Source organism: Magnolia sinica, chromosome 7 (genome assembly GCF_029962835.1).
Source record: "Magnolia sinica isolate HGM2019 chromosome 7, MsV1, whole genome shotgun sequence".
Taxonomy (NCBI): Eukaryota; Viridiplantae; Streptophyta; class Magnoliopsida; order Magnoliales; family Magnoliaceae; genus Magnolia; species Magnolia sinica.
Window position 1 is genome coordinate 38,994,823 of NC_080579.1, and position 19,940 is coordinate 39,014,762.

At 42.3% G+C, this 19,940-nt stretch overlaps 1 protein-coding gene and 1 long non-coding RNA gene across 2 annotated transcripts; both read left to right on the forward strand.

Moving 5' to 3' along the window:
- Nucleotides 1-13,496: 13,496 nt before the first annotated feature.
- On the forward strand, nt 13,497-18,537 carry LOC131251298 (protein WALLS ARE THIN 1). Its single transcript, XM_058251935.1, has 6 exons — nt 13,497-13,763; nt 13,867-13,929; nt 14,038-14,154; nt 14,430-14,850; nt 17,968-18,119; nt 18,307-18,537. The coding sequence occupies exons 1-6, from the start codon at nt 13,546-13,548 to the stop codon at nt 18,500-18,502; spliced, it is 1,167 nt and encodes a 388-aa protein (XP_058107918.1). The 5' UTR covers nt 13,497-13,545; the 3' UTR covers nt 18,503-18,537.
- On the forward strand, nt 15,199-16,244 carry LOC131251299 (uncharacterized). Its single transcript, XR_009173726.1, has 2 exons — nt 15,199-15,944; nt 15,997-16,244. It is a non-coding gene; the product is annotated as an uncharacterized LOC131251299 (long non-coding RNA).
- Nucleotides 18,538-19,940: the final 1,403 nt, after the last annotated feature.

Genomic DNA, 19,940 nt, shown 5'->3' on the forward strand with positions numbered 1-19,940 from the left:
GCTTACAGGTGTCACTCCAAATAAACTCTATGCCCTTCCGAGTCATCCTGGTCAGCGGGGCTGCAATACGAGAGAAGCCCTCAATGAAACGCCGGTAGTAGCCCGCTAAACTAAGGAAACTACGGATCTCGGACACAGTCGTGGGCTGGCCTCACTGATGCATAGCCTAAACCTTTGAGGGGTCCATTGCGACACCCTCCCTCGTCACTACGTGACTGAGGAACTTCACCTCCTCCTATCAGAACTTGCACTTCTCCAACTTTGCATAGAGCTGGTGTGCATGGAGGGTCTGCAACGTAACCTCTAAATGCTGCTTGTGCTCCTCACGGATCCTTGAATAGATCAGAATGTCGTTGATGATGACTACAACAAACTGATCGAGATAAGGGCGAAAGACCTCATTCATCAACTGCATGAAGACCGCGGGTGCATTGGTTAGTCTGAAGGACATGAACTGAAACTTAAAATGACCATAACGCTTCCTGAATGCTGTCTTCGGAATGTCCTCCTCTCAGACCCGAATCTGATGATAACCGAAACGTAAGTCAATCTTCGAAAAGAACTGTACACCCTATAGCTGATCAAATAAATCATCAATCCTTGGGAGCGGATACTTATTTTTTTATCATGACTTTGTTGAGCTTGCGGCAGTCTACGTAGAGCCTCAACGAGCCATCTTTCTTCTTCACGAAGAGTACCGGTGCTCCTCACGTCGAATTGCTTGGACGGATAAAGCCTAACTCGGTGCAACTCGTCCAAATGCTTCTGCAGTTCTCACAACTCTAAAGGTGTCATACGATACGGGGCCTTCGAAATATGCGCGGTACCGGGCATGAGGTCAATCTGAAACTCGGTGAGTTGATGAGGCGGTAATCCCGTAATCTCCTATAACACATCGGGAAAATTACAAATCACAAGCAACTGATCAATACAAGCAGCAATAGGCTCCTCAATGGCACAGGACATCAAGTAAGATAATGGCTCTACCCGGGGCTATACAATGAAATGAAACTGCGGCAAGCCTGGTATACAGAACGTGACTATCCTCGCGGAGTAGTCCAAGATGGCATGGTACTCGGCAAGCCAATCCATGCCCAAGATAACGTCAAAATCTAACATCGGCAGCACGTACAAGTCAGCGAGCAAGAAAATCTCTCCCACTAATACGGGGCAAGATAAACAGAAGCAGCCTAATACTATAGTCTTTTCCAAGGGCGTCGATACTGACAGACCCTCACGAGAAGACTTCAACGGTAAGCCAGTCGATTGGCAAAAACTCTCTGCCATAAAAGAATGTGATGCACCAGAATCAAACAACACACATGCAATGCATGCAGAGACTAAAAGTATACCCTCGACGACCCCTCCAGATGACTGTGGATCCTGCCAAGCCGCATAGAACCTAGCCTGAGCCAGCTGGGGAGGTGCCTGTCCCCTCTGAGCATGCTGCTGCTACTGCTGTCGCTGAGGCAGTTGAAACTGCTGCCTCTACTGATGCGATCTTAGAGGCTGGTGCTGATGCTGCTGTTGAGGTGGCCTCGATGGTGGGGCTATTGTCGCTGCTACTATGGTGGTCTCTGTTGCTATTGTGGTGGAGGTTGTTGTGGACCTCTCTGCGTTGCTGCTGCTGGGGGCAGAGACACTCTCACATACGATGCCCCGTCGCACCACACCCAAAACATGTGTCGGTGAACTGCCTCGAAGGTGGTGCTGGAGGTGCTGCTGGCGCTCAAAAGGCTGGGCAGCCTGTGCACCTCTGTTATGGTCGACACTGCTAGGAATCACTGAAAGGATCTTGTCTCTTCGGGTCTCTCCTCTGACCGCAATCAAACTTAGAACTGGCCCACTCAGCCTCATAAATCTGAGCCTTCCATACCACCCCCGCAAAAGTCGAGAGCTCATGCTCAATAACATGACCTCGAAGACTGTAACGCAAGCCGTCCTCGAAGCGATGGACTCTCCGCTCCTCATCATCTACCAAGTATGACGCAAATCTGGATAGTGCTACAAAATGAGCGGCATACTAAGCCATCGTCATATCACCCTGCACCAAGGCCTCGAACTCCAATGCTCGCTGTCGTCGGATATGATCAAGAAAATACTGTCGGATAAACCGATCAACAAAGTCCTCCCAGGTCCACACTAAATCGGTGTCTGCTGGTCAGGAGACTGATGTCCACTAATGCTCAGCCTCACCATGGAAAAGAAATACTGCTAATCGGACTCACCGCTCGGTCGTACATCCCATCATATCAAATATCTTCTCCACATTGGAGCGCCATCTCTCAGCCGCTGTCGGGTCTAGCTCACCCTGGAAATGTGGGGGATCGAGCCGTCGGAACTCTCAAAGAAGGGCGCTTATGCACTCCTACTCTACCTGGTCTGGCGAAACGACAGGGTGCCTACCCTACCCCTGAAGGGTGGCCGTCACAGCTTGCAACATCTACTGCAACTGGGAGGCACTCACAGATACGGTCGGATCTACACCAGCCTCTGGTGGAGGAGCAGCATCCTCAGGATGGGCGATAGGAACCTTTGGTGGTGGAGGATCGTAGGTGGTAGGGTGGGAGCCGTAGGTGGTGGAGCGGGTGTCTCAGGTGGTGAAGCAGGAGTCGATCGGGTCACTCTCTTGCATGGCATGTCCTACAGGAAAGAGCAAAGAAACCTATCAACTTTGAAAACTCTCGAAGGCAGCACGTTAAATGCCTATCACAGAAGATCACTAAGCTATCTGAACTTTGGGACTTAGTCATTCTAAACTCATAGCAGACATATAATGTTGTTCTCGGTTATTCCTAACTTATGCTCTGATACCAACTTCTGTCATGCCCCAAACTCGAAAATCGGGCTCACAAAATTCCTGATCACCGAATCCGGCGCCGACAGCCTCTGTAGTACCCCATTCTCGGTTCTCAGCGCCCATTCGCCAAGTTCTGATCATAGGATGTTGTGAAGAGGATTTTTAATGTCAGTTCGATTTATAATAAGCATAACTAAAGGCATAACCCACAAACAACAACCAAAAAATGCAATGACCAAGTTGGAGGTGTCCAAGAAGCTTCTGGCCGAAGCCTTGAAGAGGTGTCCAAGAAGCTTCTGGCCGAAGCCTTGAAGAGGGGTCCCTAGTGGAAGTTTGACCTGGGGGATTTGAGGCACGAGTACAACGCGAAGATGAAAGAAGCCCAAGCGGCTATTTCTATGGCTCAGGCAGTTGTTGTAGAGTACAAGGCCTCTAAGGGTCATGCGGATGATAAGGACACCCTTTATGACCTCGGGTAAGAGAAGTGCTTAGAGGATATGAAAGAGGCGCATCGCAAGCTCAACCTCTTTGCCTTTGAGGTCAACCCTTCTGAAGACTCTTCTCCACCGATTGAGGACTTTCCTTCCGAGCAACCTCCTCCAGTAGAGCCCTAAATCTTCTTTCTTTCATGTATTTTTATTTTAACTGTGTACTCTCCTTATCACATTAATGAAAGAAAGTTTTTGTTGAAATAGCTGTTGTACTTGTATTTTAGGTTATGCCTGGTCTTAAGTATCAGCCTTTTTGTTAGATCATATGATCTTGATGGCATTATTTAGCTAGTGGCTCGACCTCTTCTTTAAGGGTCAGGCGGCTGGTGAGGACTGTTTCTCCCTTGCGCAAAGGGAAGTCCTCAATAGGCCATGTAGATCAAGATATTGTAGGCGACGAGTGGAAAGTAAAATATCCTGATTACAGGATTTTATTTATAAATTCTGAGGAAAACATGCGGGTTCTGACTTGGTCGGTTATTTGTAGATTCTAGGTAATAGAACTGTAAATTTTAGTCCTAGGCCTGTTCGGCTTTTATGGGTAGTAGATCTTCAGGTGCTCAGCATTCCATTGGTGTGGCAGGGGCTTTCCCTCCATATTCTCTATCGATATGTTCCTGGTCGACTTATGGTTGTCACCTTGTAGGCCCTTCCCAATTCGGCCCTAGGTCCCTAAACCAGGCTCTATGGTGTTCTAGAATGTTCTGCATAGGACTAGGTCTCTAGCTTGGAACCTCTCGTTTTCACTCTAGATTTGTAGAAGCGGGCGACCTACTGTTGCCAAGCTGCAACTCTGAGCTGGGCACTCTCCCTTCTTTCTTCGACCAGGTTGAGGTCTAGCATCATTTGCTCGGCGTTCTGACGTTCGTCATAAAAGTGGGTCCGAGCAGTCAGGAGTCCAATTTCAACTGGGACAATGGGTTCCACACTAAAGGCCAGGAAAAAGGTGTTTCTCGTGTGGCCGTCTAAGTAATGGTCTGGTATGCCTAGAGAACGTGGGCAAACTATTCTGCCCAAGCTCCTTTAACTTTCTTGAGCTTGGTTTGGAGCTGCTCCCTGATGATTTTATTGACTGCTTCGACTTGCTCATTAGCTTGGGGGTACCGAGGTGATAAATAGATGTTTTGAATTCTAAGGTCCCTGCACATGCCTTGAAATTGGTTGTTGTCGAACTGCTTCCCGTTATACGAGATAATCATGTAGGGGATCCCGTACTAACAAATGATGCTCTTTCAGATGAAGTCTGTAATCTTCTACTCGATGATCTTGGCCAAGGGCTCAACGTCGGTCCACTTAGTGAAGTAGTCGACCATGAGGACTGCGAACTTGGTTTGTCCCTTGCCGGTTGGTAGAGGGCCGATGACGTCGACCCCCCCATTGTATGAAGGGTCGTTGTCTAGTCATAGGGTTTAGTTGCTCACGCGGCTGATGGGGTATAGTCGCGAATCACTATTACTTGTCGAATTTTCGAGTGTACTGCCTGGCGTCTGTCTAAATGGTTGGCCAAAAGTATCCTTGTCAGATGACTTTGTGAGCAAGGGAGCTGTAACGCCCTGAAATTCGGGGGTCGAGCATAACTCAACTCCCGAGTTCCAAAACATCACTTATGCAACATATTTAATGATGGATGTATGTTGTCTATATTAGTGCATAAAACATGGAATAGATTAAGCCAAAGTGCAGATATAATTCAGGGATAAGTGAAGAAAGCAAGCGGAAGACTTATAGAAATATATGTGTACATGTGCAAATCCCTGAAGTACATATACATACCAGGTCGTAATGTAAGTGTTGCTATCAAAATTACAAGTATTAGATTACATTATTTAATTCCCAAAAGAAATCCCAGCATCCCTCGCATCAGAACAAGGCTCACTAGAACCCGTCTGAAAACTGCATAAAAGAGAAAGCAGCCTCATCATCATCAATCTCCCGCTCTGCCTCAGAAGTCGCATCAACATCTGTAATATCAGCAGCTAAGACAGAGTCTGGTGGGTGTTTAACACCGCCCCAAAACGTGGGAGTGAGTGATCAACTCAATGGAATAATAAAGCACATGTTAACATGTTATCAGTTCAATCAAGCAGTAATGATAAAGTAGAATAATTAAACATGTCCTAAGTACTCTTGTTAATCCAAGGATGTATGCAGAATGATGCGTGCCCTCACGCGTACACCTCAGCATCTTCATCTTACGTTACGCATGACATCGCCTCAAAGTGAGCCACGTCTACAAAGCACATGCAAATGCGGTGCATGAACATGATTACCAAGTGGTTATTAGTCCTTTTCATAAAGCAGGATTGGAAAGCTAAGGTACCTTCCTCATGTCACCATCCAAACAGTGATCCATTCTAGGGTCGTCAATCCTAGACATCTCATACGATCATATGATTTGTGGTCGTTGCAAAGGGCTCGTCACCAATCAATGCACGCCTATCACACCTTCATTACTACACTAAGGCTCGTCACCTCAATGCGGTATCCAGGCATGCTCGAGGTCACTACAAAGGGCTCGTCACCAATCAATGTAGGTCGACAGCGCGAATATAGTGTCCCATACCACCATAATCGGTTCACGAGTTTGGTTGCTCACTGGTCACTATAGGGAGGCTCGTCATCCCAGCGTAGGCCGACAGCTCGACCATGGTGTCCCATACCACCATGTCTGGCTCATGAGTCTTAGCGGATCAAGGTACCATGGTTAATAAGATTTCATTGGTAAGTTTGGTACCCTAGATTCAAACAGTAGTGTCCATACATGATAAACATACATCGGACAATCGGGTTACTTGATGAACTCGACTAGCACGAGCGCATGTTGGGTTGAGCGACATAGAGTGCGCAACACTCCGCGTGGCCAAACCACTGTCGACAACTCTAATACGACTTGGGTTCGTCTAATCACGTCCTACGTAGCGAAAGCAACCTCAGCCACGATGTTAAGGTCGATTACCGATTTCCTAGACTAATGCATAGTCCCACACACATTACACTACCACAGATATTCATATTGAATGTAGAACAGTAAAGGAACAACAACTCAAATCATGTGGTACACAAGCATTTGAAGAATATCAACTTAACATGAATGTAAGCATAAGTAATACTTGAATTTAAACAACAAGGAATGTAACTTACATGAAGGAAATCATACACACTAGTGGGAGAGTTGGGAATCGCTTCTCAACACCCATACTAGGTTGGTACATCACACTTTAGATCATTCAGACATTTCTACAAACACTTAGAATACATAATACAACATACATGACGTATGTTGAAATACACACATTTGGACAATTCCTTTTACCAAGGAGTTGTCACACATACATCTAGCATACATACATGACAAATAATCATGGCAAACATATGTGCATATTTTATACATATATGGTACTTTATACATACACATAGAATATACAAATCTCAATATAACACATGCATATCAGGAACGCAAAGTAAACATAACATTTGGCATGTGAAATCTCATCCAAAACAAGAATAAACCATTCACTGGCATTGAAAGCCTTGAAAATCATAACCTATACGATTAAAGTCCGCACCTTAATCCAGAAAAGAACACCGAACTAATTTCAGACGATATGTCTTCGTCAACGGCGACAGAATAACCTAAGGCAAGAATAAAAATGAGATACAACATCACAAAAACTATTCTAAGCTCTAACACAAATTAGGGTTAGGTTAACTTACCCAAAGATGAACTCAGAATCGCCGGAATAACGATTCAAAAGTGAAGGTTTAAGGATGAAGAAGAACAGGAAAGAATCTAAGATGATTCACCAACTTCTCTCTCACTTTCTCTCTCTTTTCCTTTCTCTTTCTTAGCTAGGGTTAGGAAATTCGTATGGAAAAGAGAGCTAGGGTTTTAAGGTCTATAAATAGGCCTAACATTGATGAAAGTAACCCCAAGGCCAAGGTATACTTAGGGTATAACCAAAACCGGCCTCTCACAATCCAACGAAGCACTTCCGGTGGGCCTATTACTATGAAAGGTCGGACTTAAGCTCACTGACCATGGATCTAGGTCAAGCTGAGTTTTCGTACCGACCGGATCAGCCGTGGCGGACCAAACTCAAATCAACGGTCACCGAATCTCGATCAGGTCCACAAGCACAAGGACATGCCTAGGCCACCTTCCCTGATCCGAGGGTGAAATTGGGTCAGAATCCAACGGTCAGATTGCTTAAAATCATCGCGCAAGTGACACGACTCAGATTTCATAAAATCTTATTAAATTTCCAACCGTTCTCACACTCTTCACTCCGGACTCAATCAAATCGACCCAGAACATCATTTGGACTTGATTTTTGAGGTGATGGTCAAGTCCAACATGGTGACCACAACAGCCTAAGATCATCGCTATCAGACTTTCGACGCGCAGTCCAGGTCCGATCCAGAACTTTCAAAAAATCCCAAGAGCAACTGGCTTTAGCGATGAATCCCAGATTTCAGAGTAACATAGCGCTAACTAATCTATAGGTTTTGAGTCATGCAGATCCAATTTAAAGTGATTGATGCAAATTTCACAAGCAATCGAGTATTGCGCTAATTACCCCAAAAAGCTACTAAGGAAAGATTAGCACAAAATTTTCAGGGTCATTACAGGAGCATCCACTGGAGTGGTTGCCACAAATGCCTTCGTGAATTTCCCTAAGCATGTACTTGGCTTCACCAAGTCGGAGGCGCCTGAGGTATGGGAGGAAGAATCACTTTTTATATAAGGTGTCTCCGATCACAACGTAACGAGCTGACCTGAAATGGAGTCTCTGTACTTGCAGTCAGTCCTCGGGCATCTTACCCTCCTGAAGGCAGTCAACTGTCGAGTCCATCTAGCTCAAATTTGCATTTATTAGGGGGACTGCACTTAGATTGGATTTGCTAATGCTTGGCTCGGCTATGAGCTTGATTAGGGTCGACCTCGAAATATCATCTTCAACCATCGTGGCCAGTTTTGCCAACATGTCAGCTTTGGTGTTTTCCAACCTAGGGATTAGGCTGACATTGCATTTAGAGAAATTGTTGATAAGCTCTCGGGCTTTATGTAAATAAGCCATCATTCTTTCTTCCTTGGCCCGGTATTCACTGGTGATTTGATTAACGATGAGCTGGGAATCACTACGGACTTTCATGTTCTGAGCTCCCATTAATGTTGCGAGGCTGAGCCCAGCTAACAAGGCTTTGTATTCTGTTGTGTTGTTCGACGTTTGAAATTTGAATCTTAAGGCATATTATGTGCAGGTCCGATCAGGAGCTTCAAGGACTATCCCGATCCCAATGCCTTTAGAATTGGAGGAATCATCGACATATAGTACCCATGTCAACAAGTTTAACTCGACTAGATAATTTTCAGGCTGGTTGATTCTTTGCTGGGACTGGCTTCCTGGTTACTCTCACATATGACCTCGGCAATGAAGTCGGCCACTGCTTGGCCTTTGGTCATGATCCTTGGTTGATATTTGATATCGAACTTACCGATCTTGACCACCCATTTTGTCAATCTAGCCGATACTTCAGGCTTTTAGAGTACTTGGCGGAGAGGTTGATCAGTTGGGACTATAATGGTATGGGCCTGAAAGTAGGGCTATAAACGGCAGGACAAGATGACTAGGGCCAGGGAGAGTTTTTCAATGCTTGGGTATCTTGTTTGAGTTATTGAAAGGTTAGCTCATATTTTTCTATCCATTCTATCTTTTGTCTCCCATTCGACTATTTAAAAAATGGGAGGCACTTATCTATGGCACGTGAAACGAAACAGTTGAGCGTGGCTATTCTTCCTATAAGGCATTGGATTTCTTTAGTCATCTTGGGCAAGATCATGTCTACCGAAGCTCGGATTTTATTTGGGTTCGCCTCTATCCCTCTTTGGCTGACTAAAAAACCAAGGAATTTTCTCAAACTGATGTCAAAGGTGCACTTACTCGGATTTAACTTCATCTAGTATTTTCTCAGGATTGCAAACATGTCTTTGAGGTCAGACTATAACACCTGAACTTTTTCCAGCTGGGAATTGGATATCCTTAGGCAGTACCTTTGATTTATCGACTTGAGTGAATGTTCGTGTGTGTATTTGCATGTGTTTGGGACCAAAAGGATTGGCATTAGATCTACAAAAACTCTTAACTGAGTGAAATTTAAGAATTTTAACGAATATGGACAACAAGGTTCAGTTGCAACAAGTGGAACTTGATTGCACCGAGCAAATTGGGGCAACTGGGGCGGGGTTCAGTAACTGACTAATTCAGTTTAGCAATATTCTGCATGTTTGGATTTTGACAATTTCAGTGTATTGACTTCAAAAACTCATATTTATTTCTCCAATTGAGGTGATTCAAAAACTAAATTGAAACTTGATGAGGCTAGTTTTATGAAAAAGTAAATAAAAAATAAAAAGGAAACCTAAAGGAGGTTAATATTAGGACTTTTTGTAAACTGTACCAAAATCATTAGTTTTAGGTAGCTAGTACTCCCAGAATTTTTAGAATTTTTATATAACTCAAAATGTAATGAATTTTGGTAAAGATAAATTAAACTTAATGATGAACTACTGGAAAAATAATAAAAATAATATAATAATTAAAAGTACCAAAATTATTATATGAAATAGACTTACTGAAACTGAAAATTTCTGCAACTACACGTTGCCAATTAACCGCGCATATCTTTTTCATCTTTGAGTTTTTGTATTAAATTGAAAGTGCCCTAGTTTGTCAATATACGTGAGTATTGAGTCAGTTAGTTCAAGTGAACTCTTAGAAGAAGACATCAAGACCAAGCCTCAACAAAAGATTAATGTCATGTTCAAGATCAAACCTGTCAGCCATAACCTCATCATTGAACAAACAATCCCTAGCAGGTATGTGACCCCATATAATCCTAACTTACCCTATCCTTCCTGATATTCTTGAGACATAAATCTTTGATAATTATACTTATTGGTATATCATATGATTTGTTCTTTCTTTGACAACTTGTGATAAAAAGGGAGAGAAATTAGTGTGTGTATGCTATGATTATGGAATTATTTGTGCTACATATTTTTTGCATAGTATATGTGTATTTCTTAAGGGGAGCTAGTATTTCTCACTGGGAGCTACATGCCATTGTTTAAGGATTACTATGGTTGAGGACAACTTCAATATTAATATTATTAATCTTGTGAATGATTCTAATCATGATTGTTAGTGTACGTATTATATATGTTATGTGTTTTGTCACGAAATTGACAAATGGGGAGAATGTAAGTGCTTATATGTTTAACACACATGGATTGTCAAATTTTGTAAGACAAAAGTGCTTCAAGTCAAATCGCAAGCATGAAATCACAACTACTCTACGTGCCTGAAGATCAACTCAAGATTGGCTTATAATTAGCTTAAGATCGGCATATCTTTTCAAGTAGTAGATGCCCGATTTCAAGACAAGATCAAGTCAAAGTTTAAGACAATTTGTCTCATATATTTGTTAAAACTCAGGTCGTATAACCCTAGAAAGAACTAAGGTTAGGTACTTTTAAAAATTTATTGATTTTGGATTTTTAATAGTATTTTTGCTCTGGAGTTCAGCTAGCCACGTCCTTTTGTAGGATGAGAATTTGGGTTCTTTCTTTAAGGTTGTGGATGTGTCCTCCTCTTCCTCTTCCTCGACCATGGCCTCGTTCTTGACCTCTATATATAACTCTTAGAATCTTCATGGTCATCCTTTAATATGAGCTTTGTTTAAAGTAATTTCTCCAAATACTCTTGCTTCTTGTTAATTCTTTCTTTGTAAGCTTGTAAAGATCTCATGAGTTGATCAACGATCATGGAATCTAAATCTTTTGATTCTTCAATGGCTACAATAACATAATCAAACTTTGGATCTAAAGACCGTAAGATTTTCTACACCATACGAATTTCTTCCAAAGTTTCACCATTTTTTCGTAATTGATTTACAATAGCTAATACTCTCAAAAAGTAAACCAAACTTAATTATGACTCTATACGAAAAGCTTCAAACTCACCTCAAAGATTTTGGAGACGTACCTTCTTCTCTTTATCAGCCCCTTTGAATGAGTTTTGTAAGATGCTTCATGCTTACATTAAGGTGGTGGTGCACATGATTTTCTCAAAAGCGGATTGATCCATTCCTTGAGAGATGAGGAAGGGAGCCTTCTTGTCTCTCTTTCTTGCATCTCGTAGAGTTTCTCAATAATTTTGGGGCAACATGGCTTCATATTATGGCTCAACATACCCTTTTTCAATGATCTCTCATACATCTTGAGAGGCAAGCAACACCTTCATTTGGATACACCAATTCTTGTAATTATATTTGGTGAGCCGAGAAACTTGAAACGACATCGTCCCATTTGCCGTATATGAACCTTTAGCTCTGATACTACTCTGTTGTATGTGAAGAGGCCTCTAACACTTAGATTTTTACACAAGTTAGAAGTGAGATAAGAGGAAGGACTTGGAGATGGGAAAAACCTTACTCGTATTGGATATTCTTCACTTGTTATGTTATAATGAAGATCCCCTACATTTATATATATGCCATTGGGATCCTTTCTACAAATTTTTTTACATTTTATGATATTCCACCTACCCACATATCATTTTTTCATATAAATTTATACTACAAATCTTTTAAGTCATTTTCTTGAAACATCTATTCTTACACTATTAGTTAATCACACCGTAATAATTTTATAAAAATTATATTTGTTTCTCAATCATAGCTGGCACCATTGCAGTTGTTTTGTGGCCCAAAACATTAGGTCCTTTGCTTATCAGTTAGGCCATGCCGTAGAGAGAAACAAAAGGATAGCCACTACTATTGACTAGCAGATCACACCAGCAGTTGTTGGGCCAGTCAGCCAGCAAGGAGAAGCTTGATGAAAGGTCGGGAAAACATATAAGTACAATTCCATTGACGTGGGCAGATTGGAGTGTGAATCTTACTCGTGCACCTAAGAGCCTGTTTGATTTTTCATCCTAACCGTAAATACATGGTAAATGGGTAATTATTACTTATTGAGCCTGTTTGATAATCTTGCTGTATTTTTGCTTTGAAAAATGGTCTAAAAATTTTGACTTAAATTTGTGGGGCACACTATGATATATTTGACATATCCATGCTGTCAATCCATTTTAGTAGAACATCTTGGGGTGTGACCTGAAAAAAAGAGGCAGATCCAATCCTTAATTGGCCCACACCAAAGGAAATAGTGTTCGTAAAATGTTCCCCTTTGAAAGTTGTTTCTTTCGCCAGGCCCACATCGAAGTTTATTTGTCATTTAAACCCTTCATAAGGTCACATAGGCATGGATAAGGGGAAAACACAAATACCAACTTCACCAAAAGCATCTAAGAGCCTCAAGAAGTATTTAGCTGTGGGTGAATGATTTATCACAATTTCATGCCTCATTTTTTAGCTGATGCCGTAAATGAGGCTAACAAATAAGATGCACAGGTGAATAAGCCACATACATCACAATTGGCTCTACATTAATTTAACCACCATCCTCGACTCTAGTGTTCAAAAGTTAAGCGGTCAACATCTGCATCCAAAACAATGCGGGGTAATTACCTGGGTACGTAATTATTACCCATTTACAAGATAATTTACCTATGAGATGAAAAAATCAATCCAGCCCCGAGTAAACATAGAAAAAGGAAAAAAGAAAACAGTGAAGATGAGAACGGTGAAAAGGGTGGGAGGGTAGAAGGGGAGAGGGAAATGGGATTCCGTGTGTTGGAAGGAGGGCGAGAAAAGGGAGGACACAATGAGAAGGGTCGCAGTGGAGGGGTCAGGTGTTGATGGGGAATGGGGACGCATGGGGTACCCTCCCCCCTCGTGCGCGCTATCTATCGATGGCGACTCTGTCCACCTCAATTATCATCATTAATGGCATGGCGCCAAACAGAAACTGGGCGAGGCCCTCGAGCGAACTAGTGCGCTGTGCTTGTCTTGTCACTGAGAGAGAGAGAGAGAGAGAGAGATCGTGGGAGACAGCCCACAAAGTAAGAAAAATGAAAAGAAATTAAAGAAATTAACAACAGTTCGACACAACGTCTTTTGAGGGCTGCTGGTGGGGTCGCCTGTGCATTATCTCTCACACGCCTCTTCTTCCTCTCGGCTTATATTTACACCCCCGATCTCTTCCCATTTCCACCATTCTTCTCTCTCTCTCTCTCTCTCTCTCTCTCTCTCTCTCTGTGTGTGTGTGTCTTTGGTGAGGGTCGTGCTGCAATGGCTGATCTTACGCCATCCTCGGCCAAAAGGACATGTGAGATGCCGGAGCGGGCCAAGCTGCACTTGGCCATGCTGGCCTTGCAGTTTGGATACGCCGGTTTCCATGTCGTTTCGAGAGCTGCTCTTAATATGGGAATAAGCAAAGTAGTGTTCCCTGTCTACAGGAACATCATTGCTTTGCTTCTGCTTGCCCCCTTTGCGTTTTTCCTCGAAAAGTAGGCTCAGCTTCTTCTCATCTCCTTCCTGATAAAATTATATATATATATATATATATAAGCTGAATTTGTTCCTTACGCCATTCCCTTTTGTTTCTTGTAGGAAAGAAAGGCCGGCCCTCACACTTTCTTTCACTATCCAGTTCTTCCTCCTCGCACTTTGTGGGTATGATTCAAGCTTAACACTCTGCATGAGAGAGGGGGGATTGCAATGCTAGTTGTACCAGAGACGTGGTTTGGAATAACGTTTTTTTTTTTCTCTTTTCTTTCATAGGATAACAGCAAATCAAGGGTTCTACCTTCTGGGTTTGGAGAATACGTCACCTACGTTTGCCTCTGCTATACAAAACTCGGTCCCGGCCATAACCTTTCTCATGGCTGCTGCTCTTAGGCAAGATTTCTACAGCCATTCCATCGTTTTAAGAGAGAGAGAGAGAGAGAGAGAGAGAGAGAAATAAAACGGATATACGTTGAGATATAAACTTTTTACTCGAAACGTATTGGTTGGATGGTGACCTATTTTGCTGTATGCATTTGATACAATAATATTCGATGACAAGAAAAAGCCCTTTAACAAGTAGAAAAGAATGAGATCGTTAACTTGATTTTATTTTTTATTTTTATTTTTAAATACAAGATTCTCCACTTTCGCGGGTGATGATGCAGGATAGAGCAAGTTCGCATAAGAAGAAAGGACGGAATAGCGAAGGTTGTGGGGACAGTGGCATGTGTATGCGGGGCTATGGTCATAACCCTTTACAAAGGGCCTGTCATTTTTAGGCAAGCTTCCCTAAACCTGAACCTAACAAGGCATTGGCAGCAGCAACAGGTGCCGTTGTTGGGGGATGCAAAGGAAAAGAGTTGGACCTTGGGGTGCATCTACCTCATTGGTCACTGTCTCTCCTGGTCGGGCTGGTTGGTTTTGCAGGCACCAGTCCTCAAGAAATATCCAGCGCGTCTCTCTGTCACCTCCTTCACCTGCTTCTTCGGTGTCTTACAGTTCCTCGCCATCGCTGCTTTCCTTGAGAGGGATCCCCAAGCTTGGTCCTTTCACTCGGGTGGCGAGGTGTTCACCATCCTTTACGCGGTACTTCACCTGCTTTCTATTTTTTTACTATTTCTTTCTATTTTCTTTATTAAATTATTATTATTCTTATTATTATTTTGTACTTATTTTTCTTTTTCTTTCTTACCTTTGCATGCATTTCGACATTTTAAAAAAATAATAATTTCTATATCATTCATGGAACCTATCTGCACCGTTCATTATATCCAGTCCACTCTTCTTCCACTGCTGTTCGAATGACACAGCAATCGGCTGGACCCAAGTATTCGTTGCGGACCAACGATCATGTCCATCCACTATTTCATGCCACTAACTCTTTTAGTGTCTTTAAATTTTATTTTATTATTATTATTTTTTTTTTTTAAATAACAAAAGCCAAAAAGACCTACGAAGAGTGTGTCCGACCAAATAGAAGTACGATTATTGAGATGGATTGTCTAAAGGTAACTAGTGCATGGGAAGGCGGGTGGGCAATGGTTATGATATGCAGCACACGAATACATGATTTGAAAAGAACTGGATGATTTTTTAACGCGGATTGCCTCCAACAGGAAACTAGGTGTGGTCCACCGTCATGTTTGTGAGAAATCCACCCCTTCCATCCATCTTTCCAGATTAGGTTATTACATGAACCAAAAAATGAGGCAGATCCAGTACTTAACTGGGCGGCACCACCCGAAAAAGTGATTAGGGGAATGCCTATCATTGAAACCTCTTTGGGGTCCACCACGAGGTTTATATGTCATTCATACCGTTCATAAACTCATTCCTACTGGGATGAACTGATAACACAAAAATATGAGCATGATTCAATACTTCTATAGCCCCGCAAATGTTTCAATGGTTGACGTTCAATCTTCACCGTTTCCTGTCGTGCAGCCCACTTGATTTTTGAATCTTCCTCATTTTTTTTTGGTCCATGTAGTAACATGATCTGCCGAAACAGATGAACAGGGTGGATTTCTCAGAAAAATTACGGTGGGCCCACCTCGCTCTATGTTGCAGGCAAACGGTGTCCGTAAGATTTGGTCATGTCCCATCCATTGTGAGACCAAACAGACCTATGGTCTGGATTGCCTAATCATGTCTACACCTTAATCTAAAACTGGCATATAGTATCAAGAGCAGCTTGCGACCGGATCAAATTTTTTTTTCTTTTTTCGGTAGCGATCCCTTGCAGCTGGTTGTAGCAGTGTAACCTGCATCTGCATGCCAACATATCAAGTCAGTATGATGACTAGACGTGCAAAAGGTGCGATCCGACGAGAAGATCGGTGGACGAAGAAATCGGGCCGATCTAGTAATCAAGTAGTCCAATCCGCATGAGAACACACAACTCCCAACTAGTTTGATTGAATGGACGCCGTGTGGCCCTGATATTGTTCCATCCTGATTTATTTTTTATTTTTTATTTTTATTTAAAAAAAAAAAAACCCGTATATTCATGTTGGGTCCCACCTTTTCAATGTCCCCGATGTCCTACATACTTGAACACTTGCGGAGGACATTATTCCGATGCAACGTGATCAAGTCCCTCCACACGAGTAGGGATGAAAAAACATGGGAGGAAGAGCAATGCCATGGTTAGGCGATTAAAATACAAGAACTGCATGCCCAAACCAACAACAGTATATCCTGCCGATGCATTTGTTCTACATAATGGCTCTAAGGTGCGGTCAATTGGAAATGTCTAGATGATGATTGGGATTGCTGTAAACATTATAAAACGACGACCCCACGTTCCTATAGCCATTTCTTTATGCAAACTCCCTGTGATTCTTCTAAATCATGATTCGACCATGCAACGACAGCCCATGTTCCAGTGATCCCTCCCATTGATCGAGGCCCAATCCAGTACGGTGGATGCCCCATAAGCGGACCACTTAGCTCCGACCCGGATCCTATGCCATGGGGCCACGTCAATGGATATGTTGTATATCTATGCTGTCTATCCTTTTTGCCAACTCATTTCAGTGAATAAGCCCAAAAATGATGAAGATACAAATCTCTAGTAGACCACACCACAGGATATAGTTGTTATTGAATGCCCACCATTACAAACTCTCTATGGTTCAACGTAATGTTTATTTGCCATCCAACTTGTCGGTAAGGTCACACAGACCTTCATGAAAATAAAACTCAAATATCAGCTTGATCCAAAACCTTTTTGGCCAAGAACAAGTTTTTAATAGTTATTCACCACTGTTTCAATGAGATTTGGATCTGCTTCATTTTTGTCCCAGTGCCACAAAATTATATGGAAAAACGGATAGACGGCATAGATATACTACTCATATATCAAGGTGGGCCCCATGGTCAGGGTCCCACCCACATCACTGGATACAATGTCCCAGCTAAGTCGCCTTCCCATTTAGCGGGTGAGGATGTTCAAATATGATGGATTTTCGTGTGGACTTGATTAACTTGGTATGTGGTGACAATTTATAAAGAATGATATATCGCATACAATCCCTGCATTCTAAACATACATACTGGTGGACGGCAAAGATTTCTGGCATCACCATGCTGTATATGTTAAACCCACTCCATCCATCACGTAATCTCCTCCGTGTAAGGCCATGGGAGAAAAGATCACCATATCCACCAACTCATGTGAGCCACATCACAGTGAACAATGGGGATGAAACACCGGCCATCGGATTGCCCGTGTGGTTGCCATGGTCTGTATCTATCATCACACCCGGTCACCAGGTCGGAGTCACGGGGATGAAAGGAACGTACAGAAATCAGCCTGGTACAAAACTCATTTGGACTACAAAGGGTGAAATTAGAGGTTTTAGGCATCATTTTACTTTTTTTTTAATCTTTTCTTTTCTTTGGTGTATCCCATCTAACCGAATATATAAGGTGTGGCCCAAGTGGATCGTCCTGATTTTTGTTAGCAGATGATCCTCTTGATGCTCCAACGATCCATGTTGATAGCTCTTACTCATAATACATGAGTTGGATTTAGGAAAGCAACGTGCATGATAAAAGCATGGGGGCACAGCACAATAGGCGACTGGACATGGTACCGACATCCGGGTCCATTTTGGGATGGTTATTGGGGAACCACTAACATAGAGACCAACTAACCCAAAGAAACGATGTGACCCAGTCGACTTCTTCTGATTGCAGGGATTCGTGGCTTCCGGGATAGCCTTCGCTGTTCAGATATGGTGCATCGACAGGGGCGGTCCTGTCTTCGTGGCAGTCTACCAACCTGTTCAGACACTGGTTGTCGCCATCATGGCCTCCATTGCTTTAGGCGAACAGTTCTACTTGGGAGGGTAAAAGTCATTCTTCTTCTTCTTTTTCTTTCTGCCCAGTACCACTACTCGTGCATTGAGAGATTCAAAAATATCGTCACTTTTTTCTTTTTTTTTTCTTCTTTTGCTTTTACTTTATATTCTTCTTTTTTGAAACGGTGGTGGTGATGTTGGTCGTGATAATGATGTTGACGGTGCACTTACACAGGATCATCGGCGCTGTATTGATTATTGCTGGATTATACTTGGTTCTTTGGGGTAAAAGTGAGGAGCGAAAGCTTGCCAGTGAAACTGCTGCGTCACGACTGCCATCTGCCGTTTCCGACCATGGGAACCGGGCCGCCCCTCACAAGTCCTCCCTTGTCCAGCCACTCCTGCCTTCAACTTCCGAAAATGCTGTCTGATGAAAGAAAAAAAATAAGAAAGAGATCTCCTACTTTCTCTACTTTAATCAAATGTTGGTGATCACTAGTAGCTGAAGACATCGGGCATGTATAGGTTTTGGGTTTTAGTAATTGATTTGGGTTCTTAGAGTGGGTAACAGCCAACAACTCAAATCCTCCACCACCTCTTCTACTCGATCCACCTACTTGGATTTGTTGGTTTGTGTATTTGAAGCAAGAATCAATGGAAGAAGCTACTTTTATTATCTTTCCCTTAATTAATCGGTCCAATATCTCTTAATTTTAAGAAAATTAATCTAACCATCCCATGCAACCTACTTGCCGTGCAACCTTGTCTTCCTATTGGACATTTGGAGCCGCTCAAAGTTAGGCCCACCCTCAACTGACAGGCCACAGTGTTGAAATCAGGGGATAGGCAACAATCTAATCGAACGTAAGAATGGATCAGCTTTATTTTTTCATTTATTATTATTATTATCATTATTGCTAACCATCCCCATGGTTGGGGCCACCTTTGGCACAGCTTTATATAGTTGAAGGGAAAGATGGGTTCCAGGCTAATTCATTGCACACTTCGTTCGGTTTCGCTGCCCCCGGAATGAAACATATCACGGATGGTTGGCAAAGAACCACTTTCTCAAAAAGCTCAAGCTATAGGAAGGTGTGTCAATGTATATCAAGAAACCTTAATGCTCCCTTGCATGTGCACTGTGGAGCTCCGCACGTGAGCATATTGGACAATAGAGGAGGGACACTCACACCATAAATAATGGCCTCCCCATAATATATTGTGGAGGCATATTTGTTGCTCATGGGATCGAACACAACCTTCTTCTTTAATACCATGCATGTGAAACAATCACTTGCTCTAGAAACTCGAGCCTTTAGACGATAGTGTTTAGAGTCATGAGAGAGTTTGTGTATTAGGTGGTCCTACGAGCCATAGTTTACTTTTTCAAATATTTTTTTATTATAAATAAGAAAAGGTGTAAAGAAAAAAATCACCCTAGCTTGGTCAGATTAAATTAATTTACTCACTGGAAAAAAAGGGTCAACTTTGGTCAATATGCTCAATCGATCGAGACTGATCGAGATTATCCTCGATTGATTGAACCTCGATGTCGATCAATTAAAACGAATCATGAATTATGGTTTTTGGTCTATGGATAAAAAATTGACTCATTTGATCGATCAAACATTGACTTCGATTGATCGACCAAAGTTGGATAGGTTCTGTTATACAATCCGATTTTTCAAAAAATTTAGAATTCTTCTTTGCAATTGGATTTAATAATTCTCGTTGATCACAATGTTGGGTCCAATCCATCTAATAGTTTTTCTCATAGTCGAATTCATAAAATCAAAGGATAGATCAAATATGAAATATTTGGAATCTATTTGTCAATTGGTAGTTCAAAATTGATTTCAACAAAAGCTG